The sequence below is a fragment of the Eleginops maclovinus genome, chromosome 21, assembly GCF_036324505.1.
Source record: "Eleginops maclovinus isolate JMC-PN-2008 ecotype Puerto Natales chromosome 21, JC_Emac_rtc_rv5, whole genome shotgun sequence".
NCBI classification, from domain to species: Eukaryota; Metazoa; Chordata; class Actinopteri; order Perciformes; family Eleginopidae; genus Eleginops; species Eleginops maclovinus.
The window spans coordinates 5,683,790-5,707,267 of NC_086369.1; the positions used below are offsets into that span (position 1 = coordinate 5,683,790).

Here is a 23,478-nt window from a genome sequence, read left to right on the forward strand (position 1 = left end):
GCCGTTGTCTTTCTCAGAAAAGTGAACTTGTCTCCCCCAAGAGACAGATGAGCAATGTGTTAGGGTCTTGTGGTTTATGGACAGATCACAGTTCTCAGGCTGCCGGGGTTTTCCCTGGAATAAAAGAAGAAACTCTTTACTCAGAATAAACTGACAGTTGTGCCAGTTCACTGCGGCACATACGCTAATAGTCCAAATGTCAAACTGTCATCACATAAGTCGACCTCAATGTGTGTTTGGAAGCTTCATTATGCAAGAGAAGACACACAAAATGTATCAAATCATGTTCTTCCTTCATCTCTCAGAACCACATCATGTAAGCAATGGTACTTTTGCAATGTTACTTTTTCTTTGGTAATTATGAACAGCATAGCTATGCCTGCTTTTATTATGGTTATATTATAGATGATCAAAACCTTGCTAATAAACGCTCTATCACAGCCAAAAACATAAGCAAGTGCAACAAAACAAAATATAGTAAAGCCTAAAATGACTTACTACTACAATAGCAAGAACGCTAGCCGAGGGCAGCTAATATTAGCCACCGGTTGCTACAGGTAGCAGCTGTTAGCAGTTGGCATTACTTTATCAACAAATACAGTTTTGTGTATAACCAGATAATGATCAGAGTACAACCATAAAACCAGAAAATATTTCTTCAATAAAATAGTGTCACTTAATTCCATGACGATAATGATGGTGTGCGACTAAACCACTTACATACCAGAGCAGGCTTTCAGGGCACAGAGCGGGAATGAAAGAGGGCCCATTCTCCCTATTAGAAGTGTTTTTACCATCAAAATGATTTCGAAACCTTATTTTCAAGGTAAAATAGTTGCATAATGTTGCTTTAATACGCTTATACGAAACATCAGCTCCTTTCTGGACTAGCAGTGGCGAGCCTCATGGTGATAACTGTCCTTAAACCCCTGGAAAGATCAGGGTCATGAGAAAAAGATGCTCTCCCAGAGGTGTTACAAACATCATAATTTATTTCCTCTGCTGCCTGGATGTTCTCATACGGCTGTTGTGTTCCTCTGTTAGGGGCCCATGTGAGAAGGACTAGAACGCAGCTGTCAGAGTCCTCATAAGATCTAAGATCATATAACACCGGTACTGATGCATTGGCTACAGGTTCAAGGCAAGGTTCTGATTTCAAAATACTGCTTTGTAACAATATGATGGACTGACTCCCACATATATCTTCAGCCTTATTTCCCCATAGAGTACTCCATCGTGCAGTTTACGTTCCCTTGAGGCCGGTTACTTAGAATTGTATAAGAACACTATTGGTGGTCAAACCTTCGCCTACAGGACGCCATTGCTCTGTTGACACCTAAATCAAAGCTGAAAACACATATATCTACTCACTATGATCACTCCGGTTAACCTCATTTACAAGGAGGCTAGTAAACAACCCTGTTATGGCTGCACTGTCTGTTTTTAAGATGACTTTATTTAAAACAACCATATTGCCTTAGATGATCATTGGATTATAACGGCTTTATTTGTGATATTGACAAAAACTGCATTCCTGTAGTTTCTAAATGTTTCAAACTATTAAACTAACAGTTAAAACAAACTGAAAGACAACTGAACAACCCAAATTCACCAACACTAATTTATTTATTTTTGGTCTGACAGAGAACCTGGAAAAATGGATGTCAAATTAAGTGAAAAGTCTGAGTGGAATAACAAATCCAGATGTTTACATACAGGGCACCAGGGGTCACTGAATATTTAATGAGTATGAAAATGGCATGATTCGTATGCACAGTAACGCTCCGTAACAGAGGAGAAATCTGCTTCACTAATGGGTCAATGCGGAAAAAGTGAAAACACATTTTAATTATGCTGGATTTGTTCAAAAATGCAGTTGCGATAAATTCAAAGAAGCACAAAAGGCTACTCCTAATTGCAACATGTTTCATGCTATGTGCTCTTAGTGCATTTGAGCATAAATCCACCATATATTTAAAAAACACTCATGTCTTGAAAGAGGTATTTCACATTTATAATATATTCAAATAGAATAACAACAGCACTTAAGCTTCTTCAACTTTAAAGTGAAATGCTTGGTATTCTCCCTCTTTGCACCATGCGTCCATACCGTGTTTAACTAAGCTAACTAATTAGCAGTATCAATAAGTGTTGGTCCAAAGGGATTTTTCAACTAAATGTTGAGGCAGCTAATTCCTGCTAGCAACCGTATCCCACATGACAAATTAAGACTCAAAACAAATACTTAAAATTGAAGGTGTGGCATGGTTTAAAAAACAAATGATAAATACTCAGCCTTAAAAAGTAACTATTTAGTTTTAAAACTTACATTCAAGCCCCAGTTCAGGTCAGTGACGACATTGCGGGTCACACTTTCTTTTATCTTGTATTACCTCCTGCGCCTTTGACCCTCTTGCTCACATATTCTGCTGCGTGTTGGGATCCTGTCGGGATGCTTCAGAATAGCCAGAAACGCTTGCTGACATTGACAGCAGGAAATCCTGGTATAACAAAAAACACACATTTCCAAAAAGGGATTCAGTTCAAGGATCATTCACAATTCTAATATCTAATTTGCAAAATAAAATCAGGAACTATTTTTTTAGACAATGTTGGCTGCAAATCATGAGTAACGTTTATTCAGTCGTTACAACTTCTGGTATATCGCACTTGTTTGACTTTGATCACATTTTGTGTAGAATGTACATATTAGCATGTCTTCAAACAGTATCATTTTGAAGTTAGGAAGAATTGAATCACCTCAGAGGTTTATACAGCAGCTCTGGGGTTCCTTCATTTGTCTCTGCCTGCAGCAGCTGATGGTGCAGGACGAGGGAGAGCCTCTGCATCGAGGGCCACGAGGGGAGATCACAACATTATCGCTGCACACTGAGAAGTTGTCACGGTGACAAACAGCTTTACTCTTCCAGGGTTGTATTCTCTAAAAACAGTCATTCAGTTAAAGAAACACTGCAACAGATGCTATTGGGGCAGCACTATTAAATGTTTTACTGCTCTCTCCCTCAAGGACTTTAAAACCCACCCTAGATTAAACCACTTTATTTCCTCGCCCCTGCTTCCTGCCTTTCCCCATGTCTGTTAGTGCAGTGATGCTGCAGCGGACACACCCATCCACACTCTGCTGCCTCTGTGTCTTTGACCCTGAGAAGTTCTCCAACGCACTGCCGATATTGCTGCAGTGCCCACCCAAGAGAAGCCCCCTTCCTACTCTTAAGCACTACTGAAACCAGGAGAGAAACACAAAGGTTTCTAGGCTGAAAATTAGTTTAGAAAAATGAGTTATATTCAAGGAAGATATATTGGATTCCGGTTATGCAATTGAGATGAGCTCTTCACTCGTGTCTCATTGTTGGATGCAGGTATTCTCGAGAACCCTTTTTTTAAGCAATTTGAGCAACCCACCTGCCATGTCACAGTTGCACCCCGCAGAAAAGAGCTCACATGAACATTGACAGGAAAACAGGCTGTACCCAACTGCCACGGTGTGTGTATTTTATCTAAAATGTTCTTTCTCACTGTCTGTCTGGTGGTTGTGCAATGAGAAGCTGTATTTCACCCCTCAGCCACAGTACGAGATAAGAGTTCAAACCTGACGAGGCGGGTTGTAGAAAACAATGGTTCTCCTTTTATTTTCTCCAGCCACAACATACTGTCATATTTACAGTACAGACTGCCCATTTTAAATTTGATTTTTGCACACATCACAGTTTAAAAGTTTTCAAATGAAAATGACAACACAACTATGAAAAAAGGACATTTGCAACAAATTAAAACCTATAAAAAATATAAAAGCAGTACTCTTAAATCTCATTTAGACAAGTACCATTTCAAGAACATAATGCACAATAGAGCAGACAAATTGAACTGAACCATTAGTTTCTTTTAAATAGAAGGAAAATACATCATTTTCATCATGCAGAGGTTGTAATATTAAATAACGAATCAAACAAAAATAATATATACTTCTCTATATATCTCTCTCTTTTAAATGTTCAAGTCAAAGCACTCCCGTCCCTTATATAGGGAAAAAACAAGGTTAAAACACCAGAGGATCCACAATGCTTTCATTAGCTGCCATCGTCACATGGCCTTTTGTCGAAAACATTACATCTCAGCAACATCTTTTTGGCACAGAAAAAGACGTTCATAATGGCAGTAGCATTTTGCATTATAAAAGAGGGCGGAGCTGCAGCTCTTTTTCCATTACAAAATTAAAAAAGCAACAAAAGAAAGAAAAAAAAAACATTCTGTGCACCGACATCAGTCAGGAGAGTGGCGTCTCCCCCCAGCAGGGTGTGAGGCAAGCAGTAGGAGCAGCTCAGCCTACTGCAGCATGCTCTTGATAGTCTTGTTGGTTGATTCATCATTCAGATGCTTGGTTGTGTACCTGCAGGGGAGAAAATAAGAGTCAGTGACCAGATGACACCTTCCCCCAGAGTGGTTACAGATCAGGTCCCCTATTAGACTCTTTTTCAGCAATAGATTATAGCTCTCATATATACAAGACATGTCTCTGAAGTGTTAGGCTCGAAATACCAAGCATGTAGCATCCCATAAACCCCTCTGTTTCAGCCCTGCTCCAAAAGTGCTGAGTCTGTAGCTTTAAATGCTGATGAGCTGCTGCTGGCCACGCCCCTGAGAGATGGTTTTAAAAAAAAGACAAAGGCGCTCTAGGGGGAGAATCAGGTGATCAGGTGGGCGGGTGTTATCTTGGTATTGTCTAATGGTTGCACAACCTAAAAAAACACTCCCATCACCAAGTGGCCAAAATCTGATCAGCTGATTTTCCGACAGGTTTTGATATAAATTGATCAGGACAAAAAGAGAGAGAATCTATTTCCTGAATCTCTTAAGAGGAGACACATTTATGTATAAAAGACATGAAAAAGTAGATTTTGCTTAATGGGTGACCTTCGGAAAAGAACAAATGTGCGAACGTGAAGACATCCAGCAAAAGAAAAGGTTTAAGCATCAGAAGCACACGTTTGGAAGAAGAAAAAGGCTTAATCTCACTTTATTTAATTGGTAATACTGTTTTTTTTAATGTGGAAGCAGATTTGTATTGTCACTACTTGAGCTAATAATGCTGGAACTAACAGATTTAATTGAGGAAATAATCAGCAGATTAATCTGTAATGAGATTAATTATTATCTATTGTCAATTAAAGGTTGAAAGCTCAAGGAGAAAAATGCCTTTAATTATTCCCAAGAGCCCAATGTGACGTCTTCAAAGAAAAATGTCAGATCAACATCTGTAGTGATACTCAGTTAACGCTCATCGCAGAGGAGGAAAGGCTTCACATCTCAGGAGCAGCTTCCAACTAATATTTCGTAGTTTTTCTTTGAAATAGCTGTTCAAGTATCACAGTAGTTTCTGATAGAGTCTAATGATCAACTTAAAGATTGATGGATGAATCGGTGCAGCACCAGAAGCTCGTTTAGTATATTAGAGTATATAAGATAAATAAGATTAGTCCTGTGGTTCCAAAACCAGGGGTTGAACGCCTCCAAAGGGTCTTAAGATGAATCTGAGGAGGTCTTATGGTAGAGGAAAAAAGAATAGAATACCTTATGCTGCACAAAAGCATTTATATTTTGGATTTTTAGAGCTTTTTCAACATTTCGTTACTTAAATTAAATAAAACAAATAAAAACACTTAATGGGAAATCTGTTTTAACCACTCAGACTCTGAGACACAAAAAAGGGCCCAAAATAGTCACTCTTATATCCAAAAATGAAAGGAAATTCTAAACTTTGTAGAGGTCATTGTTGTGTGAAGTAGTATCTTTATCAAAAGTAAAATATTCCACCATAAACTGTACTGGAGTAGAAGGATAAAATAGAGAAAAAGTAGTTCTTCAAAGTTGGATTTATATTATCCAAGTACAGCGCTTGAATAAATATACTTTCACAGCTCCGTACAACTCCAATATTTTGTCATCCTGTCTGATCAGAGAGAAAACACCAAAACAAAGTCTGACTCCATGTGACCGGGAAGTGCCGCCGTGCCTCGGGCCCCGGCGCAGAAATGATACAGATGTGAGGTCGCCATAGTCACGGCCCCATCATCTGGAGCAGCTGTGAGCTTTAGGCAGAGCGGCTGTACAAATTTGGGAGATTGTGAGGGGGGAACGAGGAGTCAGAGGCAATCGGGCATTCTGGAGAGGCTTCCACACCCAACCCCGGATCAGAGAGCTCATAGCTGACCCTGCTGGACTGTGAGTCACTGCGCTGGAAAGGGGAAAGGGGGGAGGTCTGTCTGCTGCTCATGAACAGGCACCGATATCATTCACCTCACAGCGGGAGCAGCCCTCTCTTTTTGACAATGAAATCCAACAACTGCAGCTACAATCCCATTTCACGCTGGGCTGTAGGGGGGAAAAACTCAATTAGATTCCACCGTGGGCTCACCTGAGAGCGTTGAGGAGGCCTTCGACGCTGTTCGGAGGCTGATCTTTGAGGACTTTGATGCAGCCTTTCATCTGCGGACGAGAAACACTCTGTTAGCCAACGGGGCCAGTGGAGGTGTATTACTGAAGTACAAATTCAAAGTGCTTAATTTTTTTTGAAATGCCGCTTTTTACCCTCCAATTAATTCAACTTAAATATGTTTATCTGACAGCAGTAACTAATAATACAATCTGAATCCTTTTCCCACCACTACACACGGCTTTACTCACATCGATTTTGGACGACTTTGCGAAAGCTCCGACAGGATGGACGTAGTCGTACAGGATGATGACCCCCACCATCACCCGGAGGCAGAAAGACACCGTTTCCTCGCTGGCAAACCGGCTGCGGTACTCCCTGAAAGAACACGGAGGGAGGATCAGACGTACGAATGAAGAACAGGAACTGGAGAAAGTCTTACTAACACAGGAAGTCACTCACGGCGTCTCCAACATGACTTTACACACACTGGCCATCGTGCTTAGGCAGTCTGTCGTGTTCTCGATGGGCAGGTTCTTATTCTGGAACGAGACACAAAAAGAGATTAGAGGATGCTTTCACATATCCGTTAAAAAGTGTTCACATTTTTTTGTCCCGTCATTCTTACCTCTGATACGAACTTCGTCGTGCCGTCACTTAGTGCTTTCAGCATGGGCGTGGCATCGGCGTAGAACAGAGATATCCGATTAGCCAGTTCATTGTTGACTTCATTCTCACAATCCGTCTGAAAATCAAAACCAATAAGGACTTTTATTTTGAAATTCTTGCTTTCTCTTGAGGTCAGGGTCAGCTACGGAACAGAGGCACCCAAGAGGACTGTTCACTCTGTGTACCCCAAAAACCCTCACAGGAAAACATGCATCCCAAACTTCCTTTCCCAGGAACACACATTTAATTCAATGGACGAAAAAAGCCAAGGAAGCTTTGTAGAAATCAGCATTGAAGTGAATCATTTGTTCACTTTGTTATTACCTCTGCTCACTGCAGCTGGGCCGCGCTCCAGATCTGAATGTAACTAGTAATCAATCCAGACCAGGGGCATAACGCTTCTTACATTATGCTGTTCCTTTCTGTTTTAGCGTTGCATGTGTTACTAATCCACGTTCTTCATCACAGATAAACAAACAGCAGGATCAGATCGCAAAATCACACTGTTTGTGGAGAGTTTCAAAGCTTTGGTCACAGGAAAACTCCCTTTTGAATGTCTAGTTAATATATTGGACAACCAATTTGGTTGATTTAGGTTGCGCTAAATGAGATTACACTTGACCTGGCGAACAAAGGAAAAATAATAATCATGGGTGTCTCAGCAGTGATATGTATACGGAAATATAATGTCTTATTCATGACAGATGAGTGACACGTCTGCTCCTTAAAAGCCTTTATTGAAAAGCTGCTGCTCCTTACTGTGAAATTACAATCCCGTTAGTAAAGCCCATAATCAAGTCAATTTATTTGATGATTCTTAAGATGCTTCAACTCTTAAGAAACCACCAAACATTAAGTGTTGTCTGGAAATATTAGAGGTTTTTTTCACTGTCAGCTGCGATGAGTTGCACATTAAAAGGAATTGAAGTAAATGAAAAAGAAACAGTGATAAGAACCCGCTCACCGAGCCCTTCTGCTCCCCCTGGTTTCCCAGCTGACTAACACGTCCTGCTGCTTTATAGTTTCAGTCTGAGCGAGACATTAAAAAAAAACACCTGGCGGGTAACAAAGAACAAGGTGTCTCTTGAACAGCCTGTTCTAAATGTGTCTGCATATTTAAATCATAACATTGTGTCCTGCATTTATTTATTTTTTGATATAGAAACACTGACAGAATATGAATAACCTCCCCAAAATCTCAAACTGATTCATGTTTTAACAAATGATGACATATGAGCTCAAAGACTCCGTTATAGTGCGGACAGATGTGTTTCATCTCAGACGTCGGAATGATTCAGTCGTCTGAGCGCTGACTAAAACGCTGCTGTGTGAGAGGACGGCCGCCTGAGCGTCTCTCAGCGCTGACAGGTCCTAACGACAACTTGTCTGGGTCCATTTGCCTAATGGCACACTCTGCTTAGAGAATAAAACCTCCTGTCAGACGGTCAAAACTAAGAGCAGCTCATTGTGCGCACACGGAAACACAAATCTCCACTATCCTGCATTAAAACTATCTCTACATGCCCTTGAAGTGGCTGAGTAAAGATGTGACTCTAGTGGAGTGCAGCGTGCATGATATAGGAGTGCTTGTGTCCTTAAAATGTATATGAAAACTATTGTCTGCGTCAATACAGGAAACATTTAATAGTATTTAACTGGCAGACTTTAAGGTTTCAACAAAAAAAACATGTATATTGTTGCTTTTTAAGATAACATGAAGCCATATGGACGAGCTTATACCTCATCGATTGGACAGGTTTGTCGATGTCATGCTGCATCATCAGCGCTGCATGTTGGGAATTCTCAATTTAGATCCATAACTGTGACAGGATGTCTTTGACTCTGACTCCACATTGGCCTGCAGTTAGGCGTTTCATCTCTGGAGGGTTTCTGGTCGAGCTAGTGATTTGGGATCGGTTTCTGCCGCCACGCGCTGCTGCCCGACACTTTGTGATTCAGACTCGCTGACACTCCCCGAGGGGCTCGGATTCATGTAGCGCGACGCTTCCTGCCGCACTGCCTCCTGACACCTGGGGGCTCTAAGAGTTTGCAAACTTCATCCATCACTCCTGCCTTTCTGAGCGGAGATGATGATGAGGAGTGATGGCTTTGAATCAACATCAGGTCGGAGTACAGAGGAATCGTGATGACGCAATTTTTTTTGCATTCGATCAGGGCCAACGCCATGGCAATTTCAGAAAATAACACTCGTTTAACTATTTAAATAACCTCGGGTGAATCGTTGTTTCACCTTGTTTGTGTTTCGTGTCAAACATACTGCACATTAATTCTATTAAAAGACATGAAAGGATCAGGAGTCAGGACTATATTGTGTCTCCTTTCACATGTCCAACACATCACAAGTAGTGACCCATTGTCACCTAAGCATTGATGATGGGCGCCCAGAGAAGAGAGGGACTGAATGTGCTCACCGGTACGTTGTTGATGCGCATTCGGCTCAGAGTTCTCCTATAGTAGCTGAAGTCATTCTGAATGGCAGGATTCGTCATCTGATAAAAAGAACACAACAGAAAAGCATCTTAATAATGAGGGGGGGGGGGGGAGTTTCTCAGCACGTCTGTAGGTGGCACCGCCTGCAGCAGGAAATTCAGTTCTGGATCAAACACGCCATCATCATATGACAATGTTTTCGCCAACAAGGCAGAAACGTAGCTTTGGGGGTTGGGGGGAAATGACATGAAAAGAACATGGATACAATTACGGTTGGATTTGAATCCTCTGACACTCATCCCCCTTTACATCCCCGCTCATCCTGTCAGGAACTATTTGGCTATTTAGCGGTCGGGCTGCGCATCGGTACAGTTTGAGGCAAAAGGGTCAACAATTATAGAGGCTGAGAAAAAAGGTATAAAGGGTGTCATTAGAAGGGGACAAATGTAAAGTTACTCTGATATAACTCAAACGTACAGCCCGAGATAAAAGCCACTTTTGATTCCCAAAAATATGAATCATCTGCTTTTATCCGGGAAGCTAAAAAAAGTGACCTCGTCGAACAGAAGCCAACCAGACAGCTTCTTTCAGACGTCACCACCAGTGAGCGCTCATCATGTGGTAATTATCCTCATTCCTGTATGAGCCTGTCACAGTCAGAGCTCCACTGGCAGCATGCTAATCCCGCTACAATAGGCTGGTACTCAGTCTGTGTCCACTGCGTGCACCAGGAGAGACAGGAGAGGGAGGGGGGGGCTGCCTGCCACACAGACACTTTAACTAGGTCAGAAGCCCGTGTATGGGTGTGAAAGATTGATGAATAGGCCTGGCATGCCACCTTGCACCCCCCACCCCCACACCTTCATGTTTTTTTATCTTGCCAGTCTAGGTAGTGGGCACTAATTGGGACGTCGCTGAAAACCGCCTGGGGGAGACGGGATGTGTAAAGTTTTTTTTAAGGAGCGAGGCTGAATGGGAACCAGTTCACCCACTGTCTAACCAGATAACCAAATTATGTTTTTGACAACTGCATGGGCCGACACCAGCGCTCCATTCCTGGTGTTTTTCTGGGTTGCTCACACGCGATTTGTTCCTTCAATTAATCAAACTTTAATTACAAAGTGCTTTTTGGAACTTAAAGTACTCCAAGAAACAGTTGACAAAAATAGAAACAATACTACCCATCACTCCCAGTTCATGAACATAGCAAATCAACTTTAAAAAAAACCAACAGAGGTCACACAGGATTGAATAAAACAATAAAATTCAATTCAATTAAAGGCCAAACCAAAAAGATGGGTCTCAATTCAGCTCTTAAATGTTTGACATCTCTTAATTCAACTTCTTGGAGTTCCATCCTCCATCATTTCCTAAAACCTGCTACATTATGCAGAGCTCAAGTCAGGATAACGACAATTAGCAGACCTTTTTTATCCCCTGCTATAGCCCTCATTAGCCATTTCACTGACATCCACTGCATTATAAACAGCCAAGCAGTATCAGGAATCTAATTAAACGCTAATCACGCAGTACCTGGCTGCTGTTTAAAAATGCAGAGCTAAAAATCAATCCGGGGCCATCAGCAGCTTGTAGGGCGACGAAGAGCTCTGGTTAGTATCAGAGGACTAAAGAGCAGAGTTTAAATCAACATCTTAAAGGTGAGTTGGGGGTGGAAAAATGTAGAAACTGATACATGGGATTTGTAGGAGGAAGAAGAGGTCGTACTTTAAGCTCGTCAAAGCGCAGTGTGAAGTGCAGGATCTCGGCGAACTGCTTGGCCAGCGCCTGCTCCCGCTCCAGGTGCTGAGTGGGGTCGTCGTAAGTCTCGCTGGTCAGAGCTCTCAGCAGGCTGTGCAGCGCCGCCTCTGTGTAAAACATGTGATATATCGGTGTTAGAGGCTTCAGCGTTGTCCGAGGGCGGCAACAAGAACATCAGCCTTCCTGTGGGAAATGCATATGATGAGCTTTGATTCATTCTGTTAGGATTTAGGAATCTTTAACCTAGAGACACTGGCTGTTAAAGTCTTTCAGGTCAACAAAGAGGGCTGCTGAATCATATTCACATTTGCAGCTCTACCTGTAAAGACGCAAAGGTCATAAGGAAGAGGAAATGCTGCAGATAGCATGAGATTCCGTGATGCGTATTCGGATATAAAACGCAGTACAGTTGGCCAATAAATCAAGTGAATAACATAGCAGGGCTGCAGCGTACAACTCCTTTTCATCAGGCAGGTTATTTGTCTCAATTTATAGATTATTTTGTATGTTTATGAATGTGAAATAACTGTGGGAAAAGCTTGTCCAAATGCAGTATTTTTTATAACAGTCCAATAAGGAAATCAACTTGCAAAACAAATCCTTGAATTTATCATGGTTCCAGTCAATCAAATGTTGGGATTCTGCAACCTTCTTCTGTTTTATATTCATTTAAAATGTATAGCTTCTAATTTTAGATCGCTTTGAACAACATTCTTTTTTTTTCTTAATCTTGACTTTTTTTTGATTAAATGACAAATGGTACTCTGTAAGAATAAAACAATAATATCTGTTATAATTAATTGCATCCTGAATGCATATAGTGAGTTCAAATCTATTTGGTTTTTAATGTGTTGCACTTAATTTTAACTTTACAAGCCAGAAAAGAGAAATCAGGAAGAGAGAGAACAATAACTAACAGAGAGATATCTGAACAGCGAAGCCTCCTGATTAGGACTCGGACAGATAATGGGAGGGGGGGCAGTGATGGTGCCCAAACTGCCCAGGGCCCAGTGCTATCCTGGGGGAGGGGGGGGGAGGGCAGAGTGTGGGTAAAGGGGCGGGCCGAGAGGTTTTCCTGCTCAGATGCAGATGAGACATGGGACTAATTATCTCATTGGCATGAAATGGGGGGGGGGGGTTTAATTCAAGCAGGATTACACTCATTGTTTTGACAGTAAGTAAATACAAAGCCTGTGCCATGCCTGGACATACCATACCCACAGACCCACTGAACCGTCACGCATGAGGAGCACCGGCAGGGAGATGAGGGAACGATCAAGTGAAACGTAGAGAAAAAAACTTCCACACGAGGAGTATTATCAAACGTATGCCATGCTCAACCACACAGTTGGAAAAACAGGGAAAAAAGCCTTTAGAGCCTAGAGGGAATTGTATTTATAGATGCAGAATTCAGTCTAGACGCTGAACAGAGGCTTCAATAATGACATAACCCAGAGGAGCTCCACATCTGAAGCCATCAGGCAGTGCGCTTTAGCTAGATTTACTGGAAGTGTACTTTATAATTCTTCTTGATTACATATGACGATGAGCATGTCAACATAACCTAGAAAAGGGCCGATTCAGAAGGCGGTGTACTTAGGATAATCGAGCGGGGACTTTCAGGAGATGGACAGCGCTGGCAGTGCAGTGCAGGAAATCGAGCATGTTTGCCGTTCCGTAATGACTCCCATCTGCTGGGGCCAGCGTTCGCAGCAATGAGGCTGATTAGAAATGGCCTGAGTAGTGCTTTTTTAACCCCGCCCTCTACGTCCCAGTCAAAACAGAAGTTAAGACGGAGCTGCTTTCAAGGCCTTGGGAAATGAGCCACTCTAGTATGTCGGGAAGTCTGGGGAGGGCGGGGCTGTGGGGGGGGGGGGGTGGGATGTGTCTGATCTCATCAGGTCATGGCAGAGCAGGCGAGCAGAACGCGGGCACATAGGCGCTTTACTCGCCTAGAGGGGAGGGTCAGGGAATGGCGGGAGTTTAGTGTGGTCTACAGTGTATGAGACCAGAGCAACAATAACAAACCTCCTGATTATTAGAAGTAGCTCTTTCAATCAGAACACGAGGAGCTTTAGTGGTGTTATTTTCACTGTGAGAACTGTCCTGTAAGTAAGTAATACCAAAATATCACCATGGCTTCTCGGCAGATCTGTAGCTGGGAAAGGAACTACTTTATGTAACCCATGTTATCTTTAGGGACAGATTTATTCTCAATGCCTGCAAGAAGTAGTATGCTGAGCAGGGGAAAGCAGTGCCTTCATTGAACATGCAGAGCTAGACAACTGACTACTGAATAAATGAAAACTGAACACATTTTATTTATACAGTCATTTTAGCAATTCATCAAGCAAAAATGTAATTTTTTTATGAAATCTATTCTGTTTTTATTGCTGAAAAAAAGCAATATTTGGGGAGTTTTGAATCTTGGTCAGACAAAATATGAAATATGCAAAATAAGCTACTGTACCTTTAATTCAAAGCAGACCTATTTATTGCTCTGTCAGCAATTATAAATGCATGTCAATCCAAGAACTAGTAGTTGGAGCTAATCTTTCCCTCCCTGTGCTGAAGCCAAACTACATAATCAATAAAAGTTGATATCATCAGGAATGCACCAGCTTCCCAAAGGTGATGATTTTGTAGCTACTCCATTCTTTATGGTATATTCCTGTCAAACGATACTGAAGGTTGTTGATAACTTTGACTCTCAAATGAGGCAATTAGAAAGCTTGGACTTTGTGTAGTTTAATGAAGACAATGTATATTATTCTGTATACAATGTTAAATTTGATTCACAAATTGCGCCTCGAGGCAAGAACCAATACCTGGGGCAGGATAAATATGTCCTTGCAACTCAAACGCATAACGAGATAATTGCATAATATTCCGTAATATCTCTCCTCCTCGGCAGTGGCTCTCTGCTGATCCACCAGCCTGTAGTAAAATACTTTCAGCTTTACGCATATCAGGCAGGACAGCCGTCTGCGGGGGCCACACCGGGCCCTGGAGCCTGAAGTCAAGGCGGAGAAATAGAGCAGCAGCCGAGGCGGAGAGGTGGCCTACTTCGTTACATAACAGCCCCTTCTGGGCGTCGGCCGCCCACTGCTCCCATTGACTACCTTCCCCATCGCCATTGACATTACGGGGTGGAGGGCGTCGAGGCATGGCGGGTTCTAGCCCCCCCCCCACCCCTTCAGCCTCAGGGTCATAAGAAGATCAGTGAGCAGTAAGCCTACTCCCCCCATTGTATACATGCTAATTAAACAACCTATAGCCCCACCCTACACAGAGGTCAGCGCACAGTGCAGCGCAAGCAGCATGTTGAAGAACACGCGGCCGTGGGGGGGGGGGTTTTTAAAGCATTTTTACTTAAGGCTTGGGTGCACGTTATGCGTGTGTGTCGCATGTCTGTGGACTTTTGCAGCTCAGCAGTCAATACTGCAGATGCACATGCATACAATTAAGGTCATGTATGGAGGCTGTGTGTCTGTGGCGGCGCAGTGTGAAGGACAGTGGCTTCGTCTTTAGAGGCATCGCGCCCGACACCTGGTGCTTAAAAATGATAAATGACGCTTAAACTGTGGACAGCTCAATGGATTGCACTTTGGGATTCTGCAGTGCAGGTCTCACATGCGACAGGAAGTCTCACGGGACACCTGAGCTTGTCAAGTTTGAGAACCACTGGCCTACTTACTGCATGCTCCTGTAGACACAGAGCAGACAGATGCGTACCTAATCTCTGGGAGAACTCATAGAACTTCTTCAGTCTCCCCACCAGAGGAACCACAGCCGCCCACGCCTGCTCCTGTAACCTCTCGTCGCTTGGGTTCTGGATTGCCTGGGAAACATCGAGAGAACTGTTAGTCTGAATCTGAAATGTTGGACACAAGTTCAAAAAAGGCCCCACCCTCACCAGTGTAGGGATGCTCATGTTTTTAAATGTTTGAATGAGTACCACTACATGCACATCCGATTCAATTCCTCAAGGGATGTTACTTCAGTCAGAGTCAGGCAGATCTTAAGACTACTAGTCTGAAAATGGAGTGTTTCCAACCTGTGTAGCTTAGCCCGAGGCTAAAGTAGCCACTAGCACAACACACCTGAATATCTGACCAAACTGTCAGTGGTTGAGTTGCGTTTCCAGAGCTGTTGACGGCAGTTTTCTTGCTGCAGGTTCTGCCTTATTGATTTCTATCAAACTGACCATCATAACACCTTGATGAAATCGGGAATTCCACTAAAAAAGGTCCGTCTGTCAGAAAAAAAGGGAGATGGATACAAATTGTGCCAGACAGACGCAATTTGGCAGGAAGTCGGCTTATTGCAATCTGTTTTACACATTTTTATGTAAACAAAATAGACAGCCACCAGTCCTCCCCACCTGTCAGTGGATTAGCATGTTTTACTTCTGTTGGCAGAACTTGTACATTGTAGTATTTAGATTTGATTTGATTTGATTGCATATGATTAAACTCAAAGACCTCTCAATGTTTTTACTGTTTCTTATCGTTGTCTTAGTGAAGCCAAAGACCATTTTAACGTTGTGAAAGACAACGTTTCTAACTAACAGCGCGATGCTGCCAAAAGGACAATAAAACAATGAAGAACACGATGCGGAACATGGAACAGAAACCTGGTAACCGCTCCCTTTGAGCTCTAAATAAAGGCTGCTCCTAACGCAGCATCTCTTCCATGCATTTTGAATAATGGTATCACCTCTCTGATCTCCTGCCCCGCCCCTTTGTACGCCTGCAGCTCGTCCAGGATCCCCTTAGCGTCCTTCAGCACCACGTCCACCTGCTCCCACACCTCTCGCTCTGCATCTGTGGGCTGGGCATCTGCAAAGGACAACAACAATAAAAAGGTGAGAGGGTGAGACCCAAATTCATACTAGGCAGTCAAAGGCAGCTCTAGAAATTCTCTCAAATGTTCTGATATGTTAGAAAGTCTAATATGCAACTTTCAATATGCAAATGGCGGTTCAGTGAAATAATCTCATCTTTCCAGCGCTTAGTTTTATCGCCATCCACTTTTCTGGCTAAGAGGAGGAAAATGGAGCAAGATAAGAGAAGACAATGTAAAAAAGAAAAGGGGTTATGGACACTCTTTTCCAAACTACTCTGGGTGAAGAGACGGTTCAGCTGCAGAGCTTTTTTAGATCTTGTTCTGAGAGAAGTGGCAAAAAAGAACACTGTGAACCTTTTCCACCACCTGAAGCAAGAACACCTTGCCAAGTGTGATGTGTGTAAACTCCTGCTCCTCTGCTCACGGCTGGTATCGACAGCTACAGTATAGTGTCTCTACTTCATATGGTGTTTTCTTTTCTGCATTGTAATTCATCATTACTTATTCATTTAGCATCTTTAATTTATACGTCTGGTTTGAGCCGCGCCACGGTCTGATATCAGGGCGTAACGGCATTCTGAAATACAAATTAACTGATGATAATTTGGTGGATTAAATGAAGTTTTACTAAAAATTACTTCAGAAAAATGGCACAAAAGTGTTTTCTGGACGTATAATTGTGATGATATCCTTCTATATAATCACCTGGTAACAGGGTGAGCTGTAGGAGGCATTGTTTCCTCTGAAGGTATGACTGAGTCTCTGGGTTTGCCAAGTGTGAGAATACTACAGCACAGGATCAAGCCATGCTGAGGGGCCTTAGGCTACGCAGCAGCTGAACTTCACTGCTTCATATTTGAGGAGGGAGGGGGGGCTCTGCTGCTACTCTGCCCTGATTGATATTCTGAGCACAAACCAGCATGGAAGAGGCAGGTTGATGGGAAAGTGCAGAAGCTCTAGATGTCTTTTTGCCGCTGGGAAGAACAGTGTTGAAGATAAGTGGAGGGGGGGGAGAGACTAAAGAGTTTCAGAGTTGATAATGCTATGGTAAGATATTCATGTGATCGATATCAGGATGGGGGGGGGGGGGAGCCACACTCACTTTCAAAATCGAGGAAAAAATTGGGCTCCTGTTCCAGGTCTGTGCACGTCAAAACTTTCAGTAGGTTCCCCATGTTACCTGTTGAGCAAACAAAGAGAGAGCATGAGTACCTGAGGAACGTGAGCAGGTGGTGAAACACTCCTGCATCCCTGACTCCTGCTCTGCATCGCTGCGCTGGCGCCCCAGATGAGCCCACTGCTCACCAGCGCTCCCTTTGGACCCACCCCCTCCCTGCCGTGTGCGTTTCCTGTGCCAGGCTCTTGCCAAACCAGATGTCAAACCCCAGAAAAAAAATTTCAGTTCAGCTTTGCCACACTTTCCCAGCAATCATGAGCATTTACCGGCAGTTGTATGCAAAGCGATCCATTTTTACAAGCTACAGCACGGAAATCACATTCAATCACACATAGAAATAGTCGTTTGCAGCACAAAAACACAGCTTTGATAAAGCAAGTCGTCATGCAGAAACACAAGACGGCCTGTTTCTGAAGCTTGAATATGAATACGACCTTGTAGCGCTTGAAAAGGAAAAAAAACCTTTAGAATCACAAGTCTTGCCATGCAGTGTGTTGTCATAACACCTGAAACATGACAGAAATATTTAACACCCCTTAGTAACACAAGCACATACAGCATATGTGGCTCAGTGACTGTGTTTACTGCAAGGGCACAGCGTCTGTTCCATGCGTCAGGTCACAAACAGTTAGCGCAACGCTTAGATGAATACAACTGCATTCAATTATTAATCATAAAGCTTAAGCTACAATATTAAGACACACTGCCTTTTAAATGAGATATTTCTACATTTATTTGACACATGGAAAAATGTAATGATTATATGAAGATGCAATGATGCGCATTTCTTTACATTTGAGACAAAACTGTCAATTTAGATGAGCAGCAAATGTAAGCCGTTTGTCGAAACCCTAACAGAATAATCTCTACATTGTCTATAACTGTTGGATTTATATCAAAACTATTGTTTATATCATTATTTGTTTAAAATGTAAGATGAAATCACACAAATCTACAAATCATGAAACAGCGAGCATTTGCCCCTTTAGCTCAATAAATGCAATTTATCAATCACAGTCTCATTTAAAACAACAATAAGTATAAGGCACAGACTTCAGCTGACCTAAAGAGGATGAGTAAGTGTGTGTGAGCTTTAGCAGAAACACTGACTTCACTGATACCTTTCATGGGCCTCTAATTCAACATACACCTTCGGGGGTGGCGGGAGTGACAGCCTCACACACCTCTCAATCCTAGAGAGCACAGAGCCGATCACTCTCAGATGCAAAGGTCAACAGACGTATGACGGGTAAGGCCTGTAGCAGTTCATAGAGAGAAACATGGCCAGGCTCCATCAGGGGTGGGGCGGATTCAACCCTTTGTGACAGAGCGGGGACAGACAGGATGTACACTGAGAGGGGGCGGTCGGAGGGTCCAAGCAGAATAATGACAGGGTTAAACTTCGGCAGGCAGATGTCATTCCAGATGAGTGACAGGTGAAGAGCCAGAGTGACTCGGGTAAGGTGCCCGGTGGTGACAGGGTAAGTCATGCCGACACAGGTAATGCTGCGAGACAGGGAGGTGCTGCGACAGAGCAAAGTACGCACTCAGCAGTCGCTGGTACAGGGTTAGGCAGAGGGCTTTTAAAATGCATGAGATGCACCATCAGGGGGTGAGGTGGAGGGTGACATGTCTTGTGTCTTGATAAAAAGTAGCACTGGGTCATGTCCTCACTCCGAAAATATTAGTGACGCATGGGCAATTTCTACTCTCTTGAGTTTGAGTACACACCGATTTTGCCATGTAACCAGGTAGCGGAGCGACACGTTTGTTAATAGATGTTAGACGAGCAGGCAACGTCTTTGACATGCTAATGCTTCCTCAGGTTCACTCTGAATAAAAACTCAAAATGGATTTCTGACTTAACTTGAGAAATGAATTTAAGGAGAAAGATTAATCTTCAACTATTCTGGGGATGGATTCGTCTTTAAGTCTTCTTTTTTTAAGGCCCAAAATGTACTGGTACTGCCATTTCAATGTGAATATCACTGTTTGTTAGGAATGATTTAGTTTAAACAAGACATTTAAAGAGGGAAACTGGCTAATGAATTGAAAAGTAAATCTTTAGATTGATCAATAAGGAGAATAGCAGTCGGATGCAGGACTATTTCTAAGTCCTAGTCTAGTACTCAAGGTTGTAATTGAAGTATTAGATGTGCATTTAACTTTTTCATTACTCCTCAAAAGCTTCTTTTTACTTCGAAGGCCGCAATAAAAACTGTGTGTCACTCAGCCGACCCAGAGACCACCTGCAAAGACCCACCTTCCCTTGTCCAGCCTCGTCTTCATACCGTTCACTAATGTGACCTGAATGTCTGACTGTGCCAGCGCCTCCCTGGCTGTTGGAGAGCAGCACCTGATCCAGCCTCAGAAGAGGATGAGCACTGGCTCTGACCTCACCCTGCTGGAGGATGTGGGCACTGCCCGTCGTGGGGCAGGGCTCCTCTGGTCCTCTGCTGCCACCTCTCAGCCGCTCTCAGACCGAGGCGGGCCCACCAGCTGCCTACCGGCGCTGCCAGGACTCGCAGCACTTCGTAGTAGGCGCTGGCAGCCTCGTCGTCCCAGCACTGCTCCCTCATGTTGCTTGGAATGAGGTCATTTAAAGGACGGGGGATTTTGTTTTTAAATTCCATCAGAGGAACTTCATCTATTGTACATTTTACTGCTTTTTATATCCTTCTCTACAACTTGTATTCCTTCTGACAATTCTGTTTTAGTAAACATAAACTTTGCAGCACATTTTGATGACAAAACTTAAAAAGATCATGTGTTAGTAACTGGTTGCTTAGTGATAGCGTAGTAAGAGAGAAGTGGGGGGCTGACTGCATAGATACTGTATCAGAGAGAGAGATTAGGGAATTGCCCCCCTCCCTCAGTGGCTGTAGTAGAAGCCAGTAGTGCTGGCATGTCCACTGCCCAACGGAAAGTCCGACGACAGCCTTGTTGTTGTTTTGAACCCCCCCACCGAGCCATCGCGTGCTCCCAGCGAGGGAGGGAGGGCTGCTTCTAAGGCCAGGGGCAGAATCTGACAAGCAAGAGCCCGCGCAGCGCTCCTATTGGCTGAGTGGATCTACCCAACAGCTCGCTGTATCCATGGAGTCAAAAAAAATTTTGGAGCCATTGAAAACATTGTAGCAGCCAATCAGAAAGGGGATCCGGATGAGGAGTGAGTACAGTAGTAGTAGCAGGACTTGAAAGCACATGAATATATTAATACAGATGAGGTAATGCGCCAAAAACAGCGGATTAGTTGAGGGGTGAAGTCAAATAGAGACGGGGAGCAATTCTTAAATCCCTCTACTTAGTGATTTAATGTGATTTGATTTTTTTTGTGCAGCTCAGCAAATTCAAATATTAGCAGCAATTCTTTTAAAATAAAATACTAAAAAAAAGTGCATTTAAATTGCAGCTGAATGCACGGATATATTTCCAATTTATTTCGACTAAAAACGTCAATAAAAATATCGGATTTATTCTTGCAGAAACATCATCATCACAGATATTTGCAGAATGCACAAAAAAGGTTTGCAGTTTATTTAGGTAAACAAAATCGGTGCCACGCCCATGCAGAAGCCTGACCTCTGGATGGCACCGCCTTTTGACATCTCCCATCTCTGACCCCCCCCCTTTTTAATATGCACACAGAAGCAGGACACAGCTGAAAGTGAGCACTGCAGCAGCGTCCTAGAATCATGGCTGGGGTGCTGATGGCTGATGGAGGATAGTGCTGACATTCCACTACTCTCTGCAGCATGAGGCTCCACGTGCCACGCCGCTTTACTATGGAGGGAAAAACAACGCCCTCCCCTCCCCTACGAGGCGCAGACACACAGCGCCGAGTGTCACGTGGGCTCCGCCGTGGAGAGGCTGCCTGGGGGGTGGAGGGGGGGGATGGGGAGAGGCAGCAGGCTGTGTGTTTATGTCTGAGACTATGTGGGTCTAGAAAGAAAAAAAAAACCACTCATGTTTGATGATTTTATTTTTAAATAAATAGAAACATGTAGGTGAGGTTGGGTGCTGAATATTATGGTATTAGTGGAAGGGGAGGGGTCTGAAGCGTCACACTGCAGCAGAGGCGGGCAGCAGAGGCAGCTTTAAACTTGACCTAGATTCCCCGGGTGACACGCCACATCGCATTAGCCCACTCAGCCAGACCCGGACCCGCCGGAGCTCGCTGACACTCGCCCGATTCGACAGGCAGAAAATAAGGGGGGGGGGGGGCGCTTCCCAAATGGAGCTGGCATGCGTCCCCCCCTACCCCTTCCTCCCATCTTCCCCCTTACTTTACTTCTCTTTACCCAAGACCATCTCCTGCCCATCCTACCCAGCTGACCGAAAATGGTTTAAGGGGCACATGGCGATGAGGAACGGAGAAGGGGGGGGGGGCGGTCATTTGTTTGTTTATGGGGTTGAGCTCCAAAATCTCGTAGCCACACCTCTGTATTGTCGCCAACATCAGCTAATGCCTCCCTCACCCAGATTCAGGCTCGTCAAAACAAACCTCACACAATCATTACACCCGGCTGTGGTACACGAGGCGGCATCAGCTGTCTTATCTAACGACAGCAACCGCAGCTAAAAATATTCCCCGCCTAAAAACAACTCCGGTATCAAATCCCCACGATGAACCCGCTCAGCACAAATGGAAATGAGCGCTGGAAAACCGGCAGTTTGTCCGGAGAAGCACATCAGAGGAGGATGAAAGTGGGAGCGCCCTCATCCCCGGCTTAGTCCCTCTTCTCTTTGGACGGCAACTGATGAAAGTTGGAAACCATGGCAACAGGCACATACACAAGAGTCAGCTAAAACGCCGTCTCCATTGAAACGGAGCTCTGTGAAGAGGCTTTGAGCGGCGCTCTTCAGTCACAGCCATACAACACTTTATGGCGTCAATAACAGACAGATGCTGACAGCCCGACTGATGCTCGTTGCAGATCGATGAATCTAACTGGAGGAAAGCAGCCTTTAAAACCCACACCACATGGGGCCTTTAATGATCAAGAGAAGATGCTGCTCCAATCCCAAAAAAAAGCTAGAGATATTTTCTAAAGAGTCCTAAAGAGATGTAAAACCAGTCCATAGTGTTTGTATGAACTCTTCCCCAAATCTGCCACTTTGACTTTCCGCTCCATCCGCCGAACATCTGCCTCAGAAGGAAGACCACCCCACCCTGCCCTTGAAAGTCCTCAGATTCCTTTTTCTGGTTAGGAAATCATTAAGAGGGGGCATATTGACTCAAAGTAGTCAGTCAAAGTAAGCACTTCCCCCGGGGCAGCTTCCTCCTAAACCCATTCTTCTGCTCAAACAGCCCCGAAACCATCATTACACGTCTGACCTTCTGACTGACTCACCGATGTCACCGTGTCACCACTCAGTGAGAATCAAGGATGAGCATTCAGAGAGGATAAGGTCTCCCATTAGTAGATGTTGAGACAAAATGTAAGCCTGATTTAAAATTGCAGAAATACAGTAGAGCATCACTTTACTGCAGAATATTACCCTAACAGGATTTTGGGTGGGGCACATTTGAGGGTTTTTTTTTGGATGGATGATGGGTGTCATATCGGAGAGTATCAAAATCTTCATCCGGTAAGAGAGGAGTGCCATCTGGAGGACGCACACAGAGGGAACGTGGGGAAGACCACTCCCAAATATCATAAGCCAGGAATGCTTCTGCTGAAATGTCCAAAGGCTCATGATAAGTGACAGTGAAATGTCTTTGTAGAGAAACATCACTTGCTACTGATTTTTTGAGAGAATAGCAGCAAAGGAAAATAATTTCTAACTCTAAGCAGCATGTCAGAATTGTGGACCAGTAGCAGCCCTGGTGTCTGATGTAAGAGCACCATCTAGTGTCTACATGCATCTATTTCAGGCTGAAAAACATACAATCAAAAGGACATTTTTCTGCAGACTTAGATGTAAATTGCATGTTTACTAATCTGCCGGACTTCCCAACGCCGTACGTCTGCAGGGGAATGACAGCAGCCCGACGCGCTCCTTAAGGGAGCCCAGGCAGGAAGTGATGCGGTGTCAGCCCTTCAGAGGTATTAATAATAGATAAGCGAGGAGAAGCTGGGAGCTTTTAGCTGATACAACAAGACACTCTACATATTGCACCCTC

General features: G+C 43.7%; 1 protein-coding gene across 1 annotated transcript in view; it reads right to left on the reverse strand.

Annotated features, from left to right (window-relative positions):
* Nucleotides 1–3,623: 3,623 nt before the first annotated feature.
* Nucleotides 3,624–23,478, reverse strand: part of fam49bb (family with sequence similarity 49 member Bb) — a 29,876-nt gene continuing 10,021 nt past the window's right edge. Inside the window, exons 3-12 of the mRNA XM_063912768.1 lie at nt 17,280–17,357; nt 16,049–16,170; nt 15,065–15,170; nt 11,297–11,436; nt 9,553–9,630; nt 7,080–7,196; nt 6,914–6,993; nt 6,703–6,829; nt 6,434–6,504; nt 3,624–4,408 (exon numbers count right to left, since the gene is read on the reverse strand). Coding sequence (XP_063768838.1) covers nt 4,345–4,408; nt 6,434–6,504; nt 6,703–6,829; nt 6,914–6,993; nt 7,080–7,196; nt 9,553–9,630; nt 11,297–11,436; nt 15,065–15,170; nt 16,049–16,170; nt 17,280–17,352 — 978 coding nt within the window. The 5' untranslated portion in view covers nt 17,353–17,357 and the 3' untranslated portion in view covers nt 3,624–4,344. The remainder of the gene's footprint in view (nt 4,409–6,433; nt 6,505–6,702; nt 6,830–6,913; nt 6,994–7,079; nt 7,197–9,552; nt 9,631–11,296; nt 11,437–15,064; nt 15,171–16,048; nt 16,171–17,279; nt 17,358–23,478) is intronic.